At 42.4% G+C, this 19,118-nt stretch overlaps 1 protein-coding gene across 1 annotated transcript in view; it reads right to left on the bottom strand.

Annotated features, from left to right (window-relative positions):
• Window positions 1-4,191: 4,191 nt before the first annotated feature.
• The window catches only part of LOC115172582 (E3 ubiquitin-protein ligase pellino homolog 2), a 51,167-nt gene continuing 36,240 nt past the window's right edge, over window positions 4,192-19,118 (bottom strand). The window contains exons 3-6 of the mRNA XM_029730150.1: window positions 15,574-15,675; window positions 9,895-10,092; window positions 9,324-9,512; window positions 4,192-7,202 (exon numbers count right to left, since the gene is read on the bottom strand). Coding sequence (XP_029586010.1) covers window positions 6,624-7,202; window positions 9,324-9,512; window positions 9,895-10,092; window positions 15,574-15,675 — 1,068 coding nt within the window. The 3' untranslated portion in view covers window positions 4,192-6,623. The remainder of the gene's footprint in view (window positions 7,203-9,323; window positions 9,513-9,894; window positions 10,093-15,573; window positions 15,676-19,118) is intronic.

Here is a 19,118-nt window from a genome sequence, read left to right as displayed (position 1 = left end):
ATGTAGTCATGGTTATCAGAAGGGAGATGACAAAGACTCAGATGGCTGTTCTGGGTTCAATCTCCTTCCTTGGTCACCTGTATCTTCCCTTCCTTGGGTGCATGTGTCTTTGACTGATAGGACATGATGTATCCTGCTTCTGTCTTTGATCCTGCAGGTACGGGCTTCTGGTGAAGGCAGGCATCCTGACAGTCTGTCAGTGGGCTGAAATAATCACACGCATTGTGTCTACCTTTCTCTGTTTGTGGCACACTCCTGATGGACCGCTCCGCAACGGCATACATACTGTGAAGCCTCCAGAGCACAGTAGCACTAAGCGCCACACTTCGAGGGCCGGTCTACAAATGGGTCACATGTATGTCCATCTTGATGGGAAATGCTTCAACGTTGTATCATCACTCCCACCCCAAATTCTGCTGTATTACTAGCTAAAGACTATACCATAGCAATGCTGTTTAGGTGAATAATGGTAGTAATTTTGACATTTAGCATACACAAAAAATGAATACTATCTTGGCAGATGTTACGTTTTTGTACTTGGTTAAAAACCTGGAAGCTATTTTCATGCTTTAGTCATGGGCTCCCAAGTGGCGCAGCAGTCTAAGGCACTGCATCTCAGTGCAAGAGGCATCACTATAGTACCTAGTTTGAATCCAGGCTGTATCACATCTGGCCGTGATTGGGAGTCCCGTAGGGCGGTACACATTTGGCCCACTGTTGTCGGGGTTTGGCCGTAGTAGGCTGTCATTGTAAATAAGAATTTGTTCTTAACTGACTTGCCTAGTTAAATAAAGGTTAAATGTAAAAAAAATGCCTGCAGCCTGATCCCTTTAATGTGCTGCTGCAGCAGTATGTATTTCACCTGCATTAAGGTTAATATGCACTTGAATTTGTGAAGTTAACATAAAAATAGAGTATAGGAATTAAGGGAAGGTCACATTCACTGCTCTTGAAGTTCTCCATGTTTTAAAAATGTTTCTTTCCTGTGTCAAGGGCTGAAATTAAACTGTTTATATCACTCTATTACCAATAGTAAATGTGTAATAAAGTCACATATTAACATTTAGAAACTGGCATTGTGTCAGTGTCATTTATTTGCATAACCCTCCCCGCTTAAAGCAGTGCAGCCAACCAGTGATCTCCAAATTAACATTCTGTCACCAGTGTCTTCTCCGTCATTCAGAAAAACAGGTGAGGGTGCAGACACATAAACCCCTCTGAACATCGACAGGATTAATGTTAATTAGGAGGCGCGGCATCCCACTGTTCCATCCTCATCCGCAAAATGACATGTAATCTATTTAAATCCTTTTGTGTGCCCTTAGTTTAGAGGGGAGCAAGTTGTGTTTAATGAAAAATGTTGCTGTCTTTGTACAGTATTTCTACATGACACATACACTAAAGTATGTGGACACCGCTTCAAATGAGTGGATTCAGCTATTTCAGCCACATAGAATCGAGCATACAACCATGCAATCTCCATAGACAAACATGATTTTCAACCTGGCACTGTCATAGGATGCCACCTTTCCAGCAAGTCAGTTAGTCCAATTTCTGCCCTGCTAGAGCTTCCCCAGTCAACTGTACGTGCTGTTATTATGAAGTGGAAACGTCTAGGAGCAACAACAACTCAGCCGCAAAGTGGTAGGCCTCACAAGCTCACAGAACAGGACTGCTGAAATGTGTAAAAATCGTCTGTCCTCAGTTGCAACACTTACTACCAAGTTCCAAACTGCCTCTGGAAGCAACGTCAGTACAATAACTATTCATTGGGAGCTTCATGAAATGGGTTTCCATGGCTGAGCAGGCTCACGCAAGCCTAAAATCACCATACGCAATGCCAAGCGTTGGCTGGAGTGGTGTAAAGCTCGCCGCTATTCGACTCTGGAAACGCGTTCTCTGAAGTGAAAATCACGCATCACCATCTGGCAGTCCGACTGGACAAATCTGGGTTTGGTGGATGCCAGGAGAACGTTACCTGCCCCAATACACTGCTAACTGTAAAGTTTGGTGGCGGAGGAATAATGGTCTGAGGCTGTTTTTCATGATTCGGGCTAAGCGCCGTAGTTCCAGTGAATGGAAATATTAATGCTATAGCATACAATGACTTTCTATACGATTCTATGCTTCCAACTTTGTGGCAACAGTTTAAGTAAGACCCTGTCCTGTTTCAGCATGACAATTCCCCCATGCAAAAAGCACGGTCCATACAGATAGCATATGCTCATGTAGTGCAGCTAGCCATATAGAAATCGATGGTGGTACTTGAAGCCTTTATTAGGTGTAGTGCAGTTGATTGGTGACTATGACATGAACATGTATTGGTTTGACATCCACACAAGCACATACTTCTGGCCAAGTAGTGTAATTATTCTACAAAGTAAAGAAAACTCAATTTTCACTGGTATAGCTAAATGGAACACTGGTCACTTTAATAATGTTTACATACTGTATTCTAGTCAATGCCATCTATTGCTATATACATACATACATATATATATATATATATATATATACACATACATACATACATACATACATACATACACACACACACATATACACATACACAATTCTATCCTATGTATTCTACAGATATACTAAATATTATATCCACACATTGTTCCTGGACCCCAGGAAGAGTAGCGGCTGCCTTGGCATTCTGTGCGTATTGTTAGATATTAGTGCACTGTTGGAGCTAGGAACACAAGCATGTACCTTCTGTGTCTTGTTATTCATAATGTAATAAATGGCTGCCTTTATTCCGTCCCCTTCATCGGTCATCCATTGCTGCCAGGTTTCCACTAGATAGCACAAAGTCAAAATTGGCTATATTGTAAAAATTCATAAAAACTAAATTGAGCTTTTTGGTTAAGGTTAACTTTAATTAAAATCACATTTTAAGAAGATCAATTGTAGAAATAGGCAAGGCTTATGACTTTGTGGCTGTGGTAATTAGAGACGACCCTGCTGCCATGTGTTGTGTGTCCAATGTTTCCCCTGGGCTTCATTTGCACCTTACAGGAGACTGGGTAGCAGTATGCCCATAGTTGAGGAAATAGTGTCCTCTAGTGGTTGTACAGTGATCTGCATAAGAGGAAACAAAGATAAAGGGTCAGAAAATGTTCCCATTTTGCCCTTGTTTACTGTAAAAAACGAGGCCTATACCAACTTGATACTATGACCATGTTGAAACAAGGATAGTATCAGAAATAGTTGCCGGTGGGCCTTTCTGTATGCTAAAAAGAAGAGTAGGCTGCCACTGATTAGATGACACGTAAAAAGTTACCAGATAAAAATAGCTTATCTAAAATTGTGCCTCTTTGATAGAGCCAACTCTATCAACATTTGAGAATGAAGATTGTTAATGTTTGTAATGAGGAATGATGCAACATGTCAGCAACTATGATGAAAGATAGTGAAGTGCAGTAATACCAGTTATCCTGTGGGGGAGCTAGAGACTCAGCCAAGGCATCTCAGGCTACTTATGTCCAAAATAAACCTTGGCCTGCTGTCACTCAGAACTGGAACCTTCTTCCGCTAGTGCTTTAACATGGTCACCATTCTGTAAAAATACATCTGCTTACCTTTGCAAAGCCTGTCTTAACGTAGACGTGTTCCTGAGTATTATCTTTCAGAAGGCTTTGGGAGCCTTAATGTAAGCCCCACTCTTTACAGTAGAAGTGATTTTGATAGATATCGGAAATAGACATCTAATAACCTTTACACGTGATTATCAGTTGACTCATACTGTTGTAGAAATTCTAATGTATACTTACCTGGCAGGGGAAACACCTAAACTCACTCGCATGGCGAGTCCCTACACAGAACTGAAACCAAACAAATGCATGGCGAGTACACAGAACTGAAACCAAACAAATGCATGGCGAGTCCCTACACAGAACTGAAACCAAACAAATGCATGGCGAGTCCCTACACAGAACTGAAACCAAACAAATGCATGGCGAGTCCCTACACAGAACTGAAACCAAACAAATGCATGGCGAGTCCCTACACAGAACTGAAACCAAACAAATGCATGGCGAGTCCCTACACAGAACTGAAACCAAACAAATGCATGGCGAGTCCACAGAACTGAAACCAAACAAATGCATGGCGAGTCCACAGAACTGAAACCAAACAAATGCATGGCGAGTACACAGAACTGAAACCAAACAAAGACAAGTAACATTTGTTTTTAAACAAATTGTTTATTTTGCAAGTAGGTATTGGGAGCATCAGTGCGAGCTATGACCTGTGTACAGCGTTAGGAGACGAAATGCACTGAACAGGCCCTTAAGTGAACAACAGAACCCCTCCCAAATGTTCAAGGAGGAATGTTGGTGTCAGGCAGGTACATTACAGCTGTTCCAGAGCATGGTCTATCTACGTACTGTCAGCACTGACTGGGAACTGTGGGAGGAATGCTACTGTAAGACGCCCCTCCTTTACCCTGCTACTCATTGCTTATGGGAAGTTACAAACAACGCCATTGAATGACCACCTGTTATGGTCTCACGTCTGTCCTACTGCTTCTGGCTTCTTACTACCAAGGTCATGTTTTTACCCTCCACAGAGTAGACCTCACATCTGGAGAGGGAACCTCTGCAGTCCACCAACAAGGAAGAGGACAGGACACACCACATCTAGTGTTCCTGTGTGCATAGTAGACATGTGACTATTATTTGGCTTCTCAGTGTAGCTGAAAAGAATAGCTTGTGACCATCTCTTCAAACGTGTTGATTTAATATGCAACTTGTAGAAAGCCATGGTAAGAACATTGCTAACATGTCAGTATCATGATGCTCACTATCATAACCATGAAGCTACGATGGTCATTTGTATAGTGTTGAGCTTCACTCTACATATGGGCAGAGTCAAACTAGCCAGAATCTAAGAACAGTGCACATATTTGTTTCTAATTCTTCAGTTTCAAATAATTTCCACCTTATTGTCCAACTTTAAAGTCTGATTCTATCTACACAAGTATTTGACCAACTTGATCCATCTCCACAATTTTATTTGCTAAATTGGGCATTGCACATGATAATATCCTTGTGAGATTGGTTATACTCAAACAGCTTTGGCTGTCATCCAGAACAGTTTTGTATTCTACAATAGCAGTTTGGTTTTTAGTTTGTTAACAATAACACTTTGGGCTGCAGGAAGCATCACAGAGAAAACTCCTTTTATATTTGGTAATTGGTATGATCCATGCTGCAGTGACTGTGCCCAGGTTTGGAAGTGTACAAATTATTGGATAAAACCCAGCATTAGATAAAGCTACAAATTCAAAAGTGCACATTGAACACAGTATCGGAGTGTGGGACAAGACCAAAGACAGCTCGCAGGTGAGAGTGGATGTGTGAGAGTGAGTTACACTTCAAAAAGCTAATAACTTGCACTGGAGATGAAGCCCTTACTGATATGAGACACCCAGTTTTTACAGTACATTTAAAAAAACAGACCTAGCCATTCAGTAAAACAATGGCATGATTAAGGCTAAAGCACCAATGTTGAGGACAATATGTATTTGAATACATTCATTGTCATGACCCACAAGGTTGAAGCCAGTGGCCTGTTGTTGGTAACGTCATAAAAAAAGGGACTTATGTCTCAGTATGACCCAGTGTTGGTACATTCAAAACACCCCTGGGTGATCCAGCCCACATGCACCCAATAGTTGCAATAGAGAAAAATATATTAACATTTATTAGAAAACTGTACAAGGGCCTCAGCGTAGTAAAATACTTCTTAAGAAAGAATAAAAAGGTGGAAAATAATCAATGTGGGTTACATTTCTTTATAGTTACCTGTATGCACAATTATCTCCCACCCTTAATATCATTAGAATTTTTTTTTTTCATCTAGTAAAAATATTTCCAGAGTTTTACTGGGAGCCCCAGGCACTGAAATACATCTCTGTACAAGAGGAGAGAAAAACATTGTTTTCTTTAAAGATCTGTTCCCTGAATTCATGAGCAGAATTCAGCTCACCTCTGGAAAGGCTAAATGTTCTGGATAACTTTGCAGATCAGATCAGGGCTGAGGAGCCAATGGGGAGCACTTAACTAGTTACTTATGAACCTCGCTGGCTCGCTCCTCCTCCCAGACAACAGTCCAGCTGTCTTGGCTCTGTGAAAATCATGCACCTCAGAATCAGACCGTGAACCCCCACCCAACCTGCTCTTTGTAATCCGTTTATGATCGATTACATGGGGACAAAATGTCCTCCAGTGACCCGTTCTGTAGCCCTTTTACTGAGCAGTAATTTTAGCTTGCACAGTCCAGAGAGTTAGCTCAGTTGAAAGCTGATGGCTGGCAGCTGAAGAGTATGTTGGATTTCTGTGGTTGTGCCTTAGGTGTGTGCTCCACGTCTCTGTGTAAACCACGCCACGGTGGCCATCCAGAGGACCAGAAGCCCAAACCAAACACTGTGATGGACCACTGCCTTCAGGCCAATCTCCACTGAAATGTGGAACACACTTGTAGTACACCAACAGCTTTGTGATCTTTACAGTCCGGTGAAGAAAAAAAACTTAAGAGCACTAAATAGTCTGAACAGTTTCACAGCATGTTGGCCCTCCTGCTTCATCCCTTCACCCAGCCCAAGGTCCCCGAGCTTAGTCGATGGGGCCCTGGAAGATGAGCTTGGCATAGCCCTGAGTGAGGCTGAGCTGGGTGGCACAGAATGGGCATGCGGCGTGGAAGGCGTGGGTGCCATGGGGCAGAGGGATCTCGGCCCAGTACTTTGCCGACTTCTCCGAGCACACGTGTCCACACGGCACAAAAGCATGTGTGGGGGCGCCCACGTCCACGTAGAAGGCGGGCTCGCAGCCCAGCCACAGCGGCACGTACGGGCCCACGGTCCGGCACATGGGGCACTCCCGCTGGGCGTTGGGCTCCTGCTCCGAGCGATGGCCCCAGTTGTGGTAGCCGTGCACGTGGCCACAGGCCAGGTAGACCCAGGGCTGCTTGTCCTCCAGGGAGGAGAGGGCGCGGCTGCGCTGCATGCTGGGGAAGGCCAGGGTGTTGAGGCCCACAGGGCACTGGGGCCGTGCTGCGTTTATTTCCTGCCGCAGGGCCTCCAGGTGCTTTTGGGTAGGCGTGTGGAAGAGGCCGTCAGCTGTGCGCCACAGCAGGGTGGCTCCACACAGGTCTACCAAGGATCCGTCCTGCAGCACGTTGCTCTCACACTCCACCTGCAGGGGGCAACACAGCACACACACAGCTCTAAACAGTGTACACAACACTAGGAACACTTGCTCCCTCCATGACAGACTGAACAGGTGAAAACTATGACCCCTTCTTGATGTCACCTGTTAAATCCACTTCAATAAGTGTAGATGAAGGGGAGGAGAGAGGTTAAAGAAGGATTTTTAAGCCTTGAGACAAGGATTGTGAATGCGTGCCATTCAGAGGGTAAATTGTCAAGAAAATATTTAAGTGCCTTTGAAAGGGGTATGGTAGTAGGTGCCAGGCACACCGGTTTGAGTGTGTATCACAAGAACCGCAACGCTGCTGGGTTTTTCACGCTCAACAGTTTCCCGTGTGTATCAAGAATGGTCCACCACCCAATGGACATCCAGCAAACTTGACAACTGTGGGAAGCATTGTAGTCAACATGGGCCAGAATCCCTGTGGAAAGCTTTTGACATCTTTTTTTTTGTACAATATATTTATTGGCGGCTTTTGACATCTTGTAGAGTCCATGTCCCGGCAAATTTAGGCTTTTCGAAGGCAAAAGGTGTTCCTAATGTTTTGTACATTCAGTTAGGAGGGGAGAGACTGGGCTCAACACTAGGGATTAATATTTTCCCAACAATCTACCAAGTTTCAATAACGGGAATAATTCATACTTATCCCGAGAGTCCCATGAAATACCGCAAAAATGATTTAAAGCATTTAAAACCAAGATACGGTCACAATGCAGGGTTCTCCCTAAATAAGAGGTGTGCTGCGTTATGGGCTTGGCTGCACCACTATGTAAAGACTTCAGAGCAAATTAAACTGATATTTAGTAATGATAGAGTAACTATCTTTGATTGCCAATGACATTGTTGTGAATTGCGAAACAGGCAGTTCATTTCTCCGAGCGGTATGTTCCTTAATTAATTCAGCGCATTTCAGCAGTAGGTTATATCTCCACACAGAGCGCGCTCAGGAGGCACAGAGCACACCCGGAGTAAAGCTTTGTCAAATTATACAAACGTTGTCACAGCAGTCAAACAAAAGTCAAATGACCCAAGTTGCTAAACTTGTAGATAACACCCTTCAACGAATGACAGAATATCTCCTATATTTGTCAAAATCAAGTTGATTATACAGATAGTAAATCAACTCATGAATAACAGGGAGATTAGTGTAAATAGTAAGTTATCTTAATAGGGAGCATATTTAAAACAATATCCATATCTACGTTTGTTCACACTTTCTCTACGGAAGATCTCATATGGACAGCAAGTACAAGACAACGCTGAGTAGCGGGGGACATGCTATAGGGATATTTTGACATGCATAGGCCAGAGACATGCTTTGATAATGCAACCTATGAATCACAGAATACAGTTAGGAATTTCCACGCGACACAGGAGTCAGGACTTTGGGTTTCAGTGGGATTGGAACTGGACAGCAAAACAGACTAGGCTCTAGGACAGAATAATAATTTTCCTAATTTTCATGTGTGATAGAGATACCTATGTAGTTAATTGTGCAAAGTCACATTTTGTAGGCCTATCTGAAGAATCACAAGTTATTTTATAGGCTATAGCCTACTGTAGGGTTTATTAACGGTCACGTGCAGTCTGGCAGTGTTAATTATGCATGTGCTTTGAATTTATGGGGACTTTGTGTGAAGTAAATGCGCTAGGCTAAAAGCTTCCATGCGACAACCCGTTTGGATAATGTGCTATTGTATTTTTTGCTATTCTGTTGCTGCGCATATTTATTTTGTGGAATTGCATTAGTGCAACATTGTAGGAAATGTTGTAGGATAATTTCCCAGGTCCTGTCATTTTATTTTCCCGGGAAATGTGAAGAATGATCCCGGGATAGTCCCGGGATAGTCCCGGGATCCCGGTAACCCATGGGTGAGAGCACTAAGTATAGGGAAACTAAGTTAAGAGAATGCTACCTAAAACATCTGCTTCCTATATAAAAGTTGTATAGTGATCAATTTGGTTTCAGTATAATTGGGTATGGAATTTTATTTGTAAAGATGTATGTTGTTGAATGACCTGATGTTTAATGGTCCTTTCCTTGACTTAAATGACTGAGAACAGATTTGGTGAGTGTAATGGTGGAGCATCATCAGTGCTACTGACCAGTTTGCCGCGGGTCTGAGCAGAGCGGGTCTCTCTAAGGGTGTAAACATCCCCACACACAGAGATCTCCCTCCATACACCCGGCTTGGACTCCTCCGTGAACCCACCCCTGGGGTGCATCACCAGCACGCCATTGGTCGTCAGCCCGTCCATGTGACCATCCGGATTCTTCCACTTGGCGGCTTTTTCCTGAGGGTGAAACAGGAGGAAAGTCAGACACACAAACACACTGTAGTGAACTTACATAACACTGGTGCTAGTATACATTGTGTGTTAATCTAGTTTACTCTGCTTGGAATGCGAGGCATGCATATGCAAACCAGGCATTGAATCTTAGCAGGAAAACAAGAGGAGAAAGTAAAAACATGCTAGAAGTGTTCTATTGTTCATTATTGTCATAAAATAGATACTGTAGCAAGAACATTAAAAAATAATAAAAAAATATATTTTGTTACACTGGATAGGTGCAGTGAAATGTGTTGTTTTACATTAGAAACATTTGTATCTGAATGCCAGTCAACCCTGCAGACCTTCCTATCCCTGGGAGAGTGCCCTCTGAGCCCAGTCTTACCCCCAGGAAGATGTTCTTGGAGGAGTCAAAACCAGCAGCGTAGATGCGTGCAGTGTAGGGCAGGACCCGCTCACAGACGACACGGCAGGCAAAGCGAGAGATGGTGCTCTGGGTGATGGGCGTCTCTTCTCCCTCCTGACTCCCAGACACCGTGTCCGTCACCACAAAGTCTATGGGGCTTTCTGTGGAGCGGCCAATCTGCAGGACAACATAATCCACCCAGGTTAGAACAGACAAGTGCACCATTCCACTCTGAACATCCATTTGTAAAACAGTGGTTTAAAAAGTGTTTTTAGGGAACGACAGGTGTGAATTTTTTAGGGTCAATGTAGATTTTTGGGGGTCAAGAAGGACAATGGCTGATATTTTAGGCTGATACTCAATATCACATTTGAAAATGTTGATGGCAACATTTTCCAGAGACAGCAGTGTGCATTAATGCATCCATTTCTTTATCAAAACAATACATTTAACTTAGTTTTTACCAATCTAACTACATAACGGTCATATGTTTAAAAAAAATGGCAAATCTCTTGATAAACTGAGTAGATTAAGATAGAATAGGCCTATTCACAATACAGGTGAATGCATATTCAATAAGAGTGTGTGCATGCATTGAGTTATCGAGCTTGTTTTGGCTGATCAGTGGAGTCTACGGTGCTACAGATGACTGACTTCCATTTGAGACTTATATTAGCCCACTGATAAACAACATTTCCATTGAAGCATCACTCCCGCATGTCACGCCTGAATGTAAGGACATCCTTTCGGCACTGCTGTTAGTTTGAGAATATAAAATCTATTCAATGTAAACGAATCCAACGTAATGTCGTGATTTGTGATCACGGATGCTAATCAAACTAGTCATTTCTTTTGTTGTAATTTTAGGTGATCGGGAAAAAAAAGTTTTTCCCCAACTGTCTCTAAACAACTCCGCTGCCAAGATGAAATTCGATATTACTCAATTGGATAGTTCAGCGGTCAAGAAATGGGCGGGTTGTAATTTGATCCTACTGCTACGATTGGCTAGAGCGAGGCTATAACGCTGCTCCAGTTCAATAAAAATAAAAAATAAGGATGAAAGATACAAAAACTGGAAAGGGAAGAGGAAAAGAATTAATAAAAAATGTAATAACGTGTGCGTATGAAAGTGTGTAGATATATATGTGAATGCACTCCTTAACACCCCCTCCCCCTGCAGAGTTGTGAGCTATAATTTTTTTGTTTTGTTTAACACAACAAACTCCTGTCGGGAAAAGGTGAAACTAACCTACGCCTGTTCTGATAAAAACCTTAGGGCATTTAGCCTCGGGGGATGCCTTGCTTGACCACACCCTCCTTCCTTGCTCCTGGCCTGCCCTGCCTCTTCCACCAATCCATTTGTTTCTATGGACAGAAAAGAGCAGAAGCTCTGAGCTGTCCGATCAAGTCCATTGTCTACTAAGGTCTCTCCATTGCTATATCACTTGGTGATGTTTACTGCTACTATGAGATAACACTTAAAACACTAAAATCTTCTTTCTCCATTACGACAATGATCTAATTCGACTAGCAACTGTCAATTTATGGCTACAATTGCGGCTGGTCAAATCAGCATACCAATAAATAGCTAACATTACACTACATATCAGATGGCTCGTTGACAAAAATGGTGCATGTTCAAAATGATAACCAGCTAACGTTTGCTAGCTAAATTGGCCATTAGCGCCTATCTGATATCTTTGCAGCATATTTATCTATCCCGCTAACTAGCATTGTAGCTAATATAGCTAGCTAAGACCACAGATGAAAGGGTTAGTTATCGTAATCTTTGCTAACAGATCACATACCCATCTGCTTAGTTAGCGTGCTTATTGCAAGAAAAATGTAATGAATATCAATTTTCAGGTGGTTTACTAGTTGAAGATCCTTGCCATCATCTTACTCTACATAGACAAAGTATGATGTTTATGAGTTGTGCACAATACTAAATGTCAAATTACATACTGCTCAAAAAAATAAAAGGGAACACTTAAACAACATCCTAGATCTGAATGAAAGAAATAATCTTATTAAATACTTTTTTCTTTACATAGTTGAATGTGCTGACAACAAAATCACACAAAAATAATCAATGGAAATCCAATTTATCAACCCATGGAGGTCTGGATTTGGAGTCACACTCAAAATTAAAGTGGAAAACCACACTACAGGCTGATCCAACTTTGATGTAATGTCCTTAAAACAAGTCAAAATGAGGCTCAGTAGTGTGTGTGGCCTCCACGTGCCTGTATGACCTCCCTACAACGCCTGGGCATGCTCCTGATGAGGTGGCGGATGGTCTCCTGAGGGATCTCCTCCCAGACCTGGACTAAAGCATCCGCCAACTCCTGGACAGTCTGTGGTGCAACGTGGCATTGGTGGATGGAGCGAGACATGATGTCCCAGATGTGCTCAATTGGATTCAGGTCTGGGGAACGGGCGGGCCAGTCCATAGCATCAATGCCTTCCCCTTGCAGGAACTGCTGACACACTCCAGCCACATGAGGTCTAGCATTGTCTTGCATTAGGAGGAACCCAGGGCCAACCGCACCAGCATATGATCTCACAAGGGGTCTGAGGATCTCATCGCGGTACCTAATGGCAGTCAGGCTACCTCTGGCGAGCACATGGGAGGGCTGTGCGGCCCCCCAAAGAAATGCCACCCCACACCATGACTGACCCACCGCCAAACCGGTCTTGCTGGAGGATGTTGCAGGCAGCAGAACGTTCTCCACGGCGTCTCCAGACTCTGTCACGTCTGTCACGTGCTCAGTGTGAACCTGCTTTCATCTGTGAAGAGCACAGGGCGCCAGTGGCGAATTTGCCAATCTTGGTGTTCTCTGTCAAATGCCAAACGTCCTGCACGGTGTTGGGCTGTAAGCACAACCCCCACCTGGGGACGTCGGGCTCTCATACCACCTTCATGGAGTCTGTTTCTGACCGTTTGAGCAGACACATGCACATTTGTGGCCTGCTGGAGGTCATTTTGCAGGGCTCTAGCAGTGCTTCTCCTGCTCCTCCTTGCACAAAGGCGGAGGTAGCGGTCCTGCTGCTGGGTTGTTGCCCTCCTACGGCCTCCTCCACATCTCCTGATGTACTAGCCTGTCTCCTGGTAGCGCCTCCATGCTCTGGACACTACGCTGACAGACACAGCAAACCTTCTTGCCACAGCTCGCATTGATGTGCCATCCTGGATGAGCTGCACTACCTGAGCCATGTGTGTGGGTTGTAGACTCCGTCTCATGCTACCACTAGAGTGAAAGCACCGCCAGCATTCAAAAGTGACCAAAACATCAGCCAGGAAGCATAGGAACTGAGAAGTGGTCTGTGGTCCCCACCTGCAGAACCACTACTTTATTGGGGGTCTTTTTCTAATTGCCCATAATTTCCACCTGTTGTCTATTCCATTTTGCACAACAGCATGTGAAATGTATTGTCAATCAGTGTTGCTTCCTAAGTGGACAGTTTGATTTCACAGAAGTGTGATTGACATGGAGTTACATTGTGTTGTTTAAGTGTTCCCTTTATTTTTTTGAGCAGTGTATTTGAGGCCTGGAGCATTTAATATCCAATGCTTATTTGCATTACTTATATATTTTTTTAAACTGTCCATGAAAAGGCTGCAAAAGTACAGCCTCTAATTCATTTTCAAAGACAAGAAGGCATATCAGATATCAAATGTGATTAGTGGCAAAATTGGGAAGCGGAATAAAATAATTATTGGGAATAACAGTAGTGTTCTTGCTGACAAGCACACTAATTACCCTATATTTTAGCCCATTGTTAAGAATGAGAATTATTCCACTGATCAGACTAAATAAGGAAATAGATCATACAAACCTGCCCCTACACCCTAACCAATTTGTTTGTATATTTATTGTCCCAGCTCTTGAATCAAACTTACACTTTTTGGTTCACAATCGGTTTGACAATTATTTTCATGTCAGGTCACCCTACCAAACTTCCCTGCTAAAACATACTGTAGGTTTGTCTGCTGCCTTGTCGTTGTCACAGCCTAAATGCCAATCACCAAACAGGGGACTAATGCAAGTGTGGAGTAAATTTACTTTTGCACATGCTGTCAAGTAAGTAACAGCAACCACATATTATGGAAATTGTTCATAAAACAGCCCTACCATGCTGCTCTTTTTACAGTTTTATAAACTCAGCGGAGAACGCTTTCTTGCTATTCAGCTCTACTCTAATCTTGAGGGGGGGTTTCTTTAAAAACACTCATCCAATCCCCTTGATCCCTTACAACTATCAATCATATGCTTCCATGTGGTGTGGTTCACAGTGCTGTGGCAAGACAATGGAGGTTCTGTGATGTTAATTTGCAGGCGCAGATGCTCAGATTTGAAAACGATTTGGAACACAGTTGAAAAGTTAATGCACTGACTATAGAATAGACTAACTAGAAAATTAAAAGCAGTAGTTTTCAATGAGTGAGATAAGAGGTGTGGCGTGTGAGCTTGAGAAGAGGTTCAAATGGGTCTCTCTCACGGCCAATGTGTGAGAGTTGGCAGCACTGCTTATTATTAGTATATTAACTAAACTAATATTTGCAACAGGAGTTCAATTTTGGTCACTGCCAATTCATTCATTTATCAATACTGCACCTTTCAGTTGGAGAATGAGCTAGCTTGCTGTTGCTGATTTTCCCAGCTAGACATTCCGAGTGGCGGCTGGTATAGCAGCAGCTTTGCTATGTAGAGAGACTTTCGGCAAAGCCGATAGAGAATGGCTGAGACACTACAAAAGGCCAATATCGGCCCGATCGTTGTCTATGGTCAACGTCCCCAATCATGGGCAATTTTCTTCATAAATAGTAAATAAAACCATAGGCTTAGATGCTGCCACCACTAACGATAGCAAATTCCCACAACCAGAAAATGATGGTATGAAAGAATGTCATTGAATGGTCCAAAGACAGGAATGAACAGTGACTTAATGTATCAATATAAAAAGGCCTCCATCAGCTAACTAAATACACCCATTTGTTATTTTATCAAATCAAGGTCACAAACCAATAGAATGTGTATGAATTGTAATACAAAAAGATACTGATTAAATAATGATATAAATTTCAGCTTCATACAGAAAAGTAAATACTTTTCCATCTCATTTCCATAATCATTTTGTTTCAATGTTTGGCCTTGAGTTGGTTTTTATTATCATCTCTCTGCTGGTTATGGCTTCCGTTTACTTAGTGCCATTTGCAGAAACATGGACACAATAAAGGGTTGAATGTGAAGGTGGTGTCTGGAGCAGCAGAGCGGTCTGTGCTCTGGATTCAGATTAATGCTAGGAGGGTAACAGAACATGTCTTCACTTGAGGGAAGGAGAGTGGGGAGGGACTAAGAGAGAGACTAGCAGAGACTGAATGCTATACAAACACTGCCATGTAGCAAACAAATCCATGAGGCAGATTAGCACTTCATTAAAAAGAAAAATCTATAAAAAAACAGACCGCAGTTGATTGTTGAAATGCAATATCAATGTCTATTACTAAGCAGATTGCCTTGTAAACTCATGGTTTAAGTGGTAAGAAAATGACGCCGATTTTTAAGACTGACGAATAATAATATACATAAAGCAGGGTCATCTGCTAAGCTTAGACCAACAGAGAATCTGGGATGTTGAAACGGGCGGACTTACCTGAAACATGTCTGTGTCTTTGTCATGGCAGTATTCTACCACTACTGTCTGGTTCCTGGACAGAGTGTAGGAAATACTGTGCTGCACTTTGCAGTTCACCGCCTGCAACAGCAGAGGAAGCACATCAGAAGAGGCATTCTATACCATGCAATGGACTGATAATGACAGTTCTTACACTGAAAGGGTTAATAGGATATTAGCAGTCAAATGTAAATTACATTGTTGTATGAGCTCATTAATAATAATAATAATAAATAATATCATAAATCTGAAACAAAGGGCTTCTTAAGTGCTATAGGGTGATGAAATCTGGGAAGCAGCTAACCCTAAAGAGCTTGCCGTTACCTATACAGCTAATACAATAGTTATTTTAGCAGTAATGTTACGTCTTCGAGCATTACTTTGGAGAAGCGTTCGAGTTAAGGACGTGGAAAATGACTACCATGTTTAGAATGCATGTCAGTAAATCGGTAGACTGTTCTGATTAAGAGATCCTTGTTTGTGTCGCAGAGCCCAATAAATCCTTTAATGAAATTGTTAAGATGCTACCACCCCCCTACAAATCAAAATGTAACATGGATGTCAATGTTCGTGCGCACACGTCCAGTCTACTACTTGTCTGCGGCAGCCACAACGCCCATATTGCGAGGCTGATTAGCGAGGACAAACATGTGCAAAGTGAGAAGACAAACATGTGCAAAGTGAGAAGACCACATCAAATCAATGTTTGGTTTTGTTTGGGAGGGGGGTGGTGGCGGCATCTAAATTGGATTTATTTATTTTCTTGGGCACTGCTCGCCGATGCTAACGTCAACCTCTTAAATCAGAACCGTCTTCCGATTACGGAGATACATTCGGACATGGGAAAAGTTTCACCAAAAATGCAGACACACAGATTAACATATGTTATAATACTAAACCGCAGTTCCACTCGGGTCTAAACTGGGCTAGGAAGTGTCATGCGTCTACTTTGTTCTCACACCTTCAGATCAGCCACGTGCCAGCGGCTCAGGATGGGAACTAATTGCACTAACCCTTCATTATATCACTGGACAAAAACGTTGGAAAGAATTCTTGGAATGGGACAGTAGGGATCAGTGTTCCTGTGAAGTAACACTTCCATGACAGCGACCATAAACTGTACTCTAGGCTCAGTCAACATAGGCCAGGCAATCAGCTGAGCTCCATGAGGGGGGATTCTGGGGTCAAATACAATTCATACTCAGTCAGCCAGACCTGGGTAGAAAATACCAACTTTTCAAATAATCAAAGTAGTCGATATTGTTTATAGAGTTAACTAAAAGTCAACTACTTTCTTTGATATTCAAATACAGGTTTCAGAAAACCAAATAAAAATGTGAAGGTATTTTAAATGACAGTAATAAAATGGATGGCTGACAAATATTTGATGAAGAACCAAATGCTACAACAGTTAAATGAATTAGTCTAAATATATTATTAATATAGCCTATAATTAAATACACGAGGGACACGTAAACATTAGAGTAGAACACTTTTGCAGCTTCAGAATTACTAACAAATATATTTTCATGAGTGGTAAGGTAACAGTTTACAACAAGTTCTTATACATGGGTAGTAACTTAGTGATTACTACAAAAACATTGTTACATAATACTTTGTAAATTGCTTTCTAATTGCATAATAATGTCGTGATTACATACGTTGAATAAGGAACAGTGACTATACCTAATGTACAGGAGTTGAAAACCCTCAGCTCATTGGGCAATTAAAATGCAATTACCATAGTATTAATAAAAACATGCTAATAAAATGTTGCTCCAAAAGTAATTACAGTTTTATTACACAGGCACAAGAACAGTTTAATGTTAGAAGTTACTTAGAATGCTAACAGTAACAAACTGTAGATTACAGCAAAGAAATTGCCTTTGCTCTGAAGACAGCTGCATCATGCTCGCCAGCTGGAAAACAACGACGTACCAATACATTCAAAATGGTTTTTCATTGATTGTAGGGCAGTAACCACTAAATTCTGGTAGTTGTCACTTGAAAGAAAAAAAACATAAAATCACAAAATGAATGTTACAGGGAGCCCTTTTTACACTCATACCCGTATACAGGTTTTAATGGCAGATTTGGACACTGATAAGCACCTACATTGGAACACAGTGGTTGTACAGTAACATGCTATACCTGACATCAGAGGTCAGGGTCTCTGCTTCACAGCTCTGTATGGGTTTCGACTGACAGGTGTTCTGAACCACACACACAACAAGAACTTGCCCCCATCCCTCCCGCTAATTGGGCAACTGTTTTGTTGTCTGAGTGAGGGAAATGCTGTACATTAAGAGGACTCAATGTATTTTGAAAGATTTCAGGATTATAAATACTGCTTTAATGTCATACAAGCAAGCCAAATACCTGCACTACACATTTTCACTGTAAAGTCCATGGAGAAAAAGAGCACCTCCACCCAGCTGCCCACTGCACTGAGGCTAGGTAACACTGTCACCACTTATAAATCCACGATAATCGATCATTTCAAAAAGTATCTCTCTACGACTGGCCATGCTCTCCTGCTGGCTACCCCAACCAACAGATTTGCACCCCCTGCAGCTACTTGCCCAAGCCTCCCAGCTTCTCCTTCACCCAAATCCCAAATTCAGATAACAGATGTTCTGAAAGAGCTGCAAGACCTGGACCCGTACAAATCAGCTGGGCTAGACAATCTGGATCCTCTCTTTCTAAAATTATCCGCCGCCATTGTTGCAACCCCTATTACCAGTCTGTTCAACCTCTCTTTCGTATCGTCTGAGATTCCTAAAGATTGGAATGCTGCCGCGGTCATCCCCCTCTTCAAAAAGGGGTGGACACTCTAGACCCAAACTGTTATAGACCTATATCCATCCTGCCCTGCCTTTCTAAAGTCTTCGAAAGCCAATGTTAATAAACAGATCACTGACCATTTTGAATTCCACCGTACCTTCTCCGCTGTGCAATCCGGTTTCCGAGCTGGTCATGTGTGCACCTCAGCCATGCTCAAGGTCCTAAACGATATCATAATCGCCATCGATAAAAGACAGTACTGTGCAGCCGTCTTCATCAACCTGGCCAAGGCTTTCGACTCAATAGCCTTGGTTTCTCAAATGACTGCCTCGCCTGTTTCACCAACTACTTCTCTGACAGAGTTCAGTGTGTCAAATTGGAGGGCCTGCTGTCCGGACCTCTGGCAGTCTCTATGGGGTAACACAAGGTTCAATTCTTGGGCCGACTCTTTTCTCTCTGTGTGTGTATGTATGTAATATATATATATAATCTCAATGATGTCGCTCATATATATATATATATCTATATATCTCTCTCTCTATCTATCTATCTATCTCAACGATGTCGCTCTTGCTGCGGGTGATTCCCTGATCCACCTCTACGCAGACGACACCATCTGTCCATTCTTTGGACACATAACTAACCTCCAAATTAGCTTCAGTGCCATACAACACTTATTCCGTGGCCTCCAACTGCTTTTAAAACACTAGTAAGACCAAATGCATGCTTTTCAACCGTTC

This window comes from Salmo trutta, chromosome 33, assembly GCF_901001165.1.
Source record: "Salmo trutta chromosome 33, fSalTru1.1, whole genome shotgun sequence".
Taxonomy (NCBI): domain Eukaryota; kingdom Metazoa; phylum Chordata; class Actinopteri; order Salmoniformes; family Salmonidae; genus Salmo; species Salmo trutta.
Note: the sequence above shows the minus strand (reverse complement) of the source record. Positions and strands in the feature narration are given on the sequence as shown.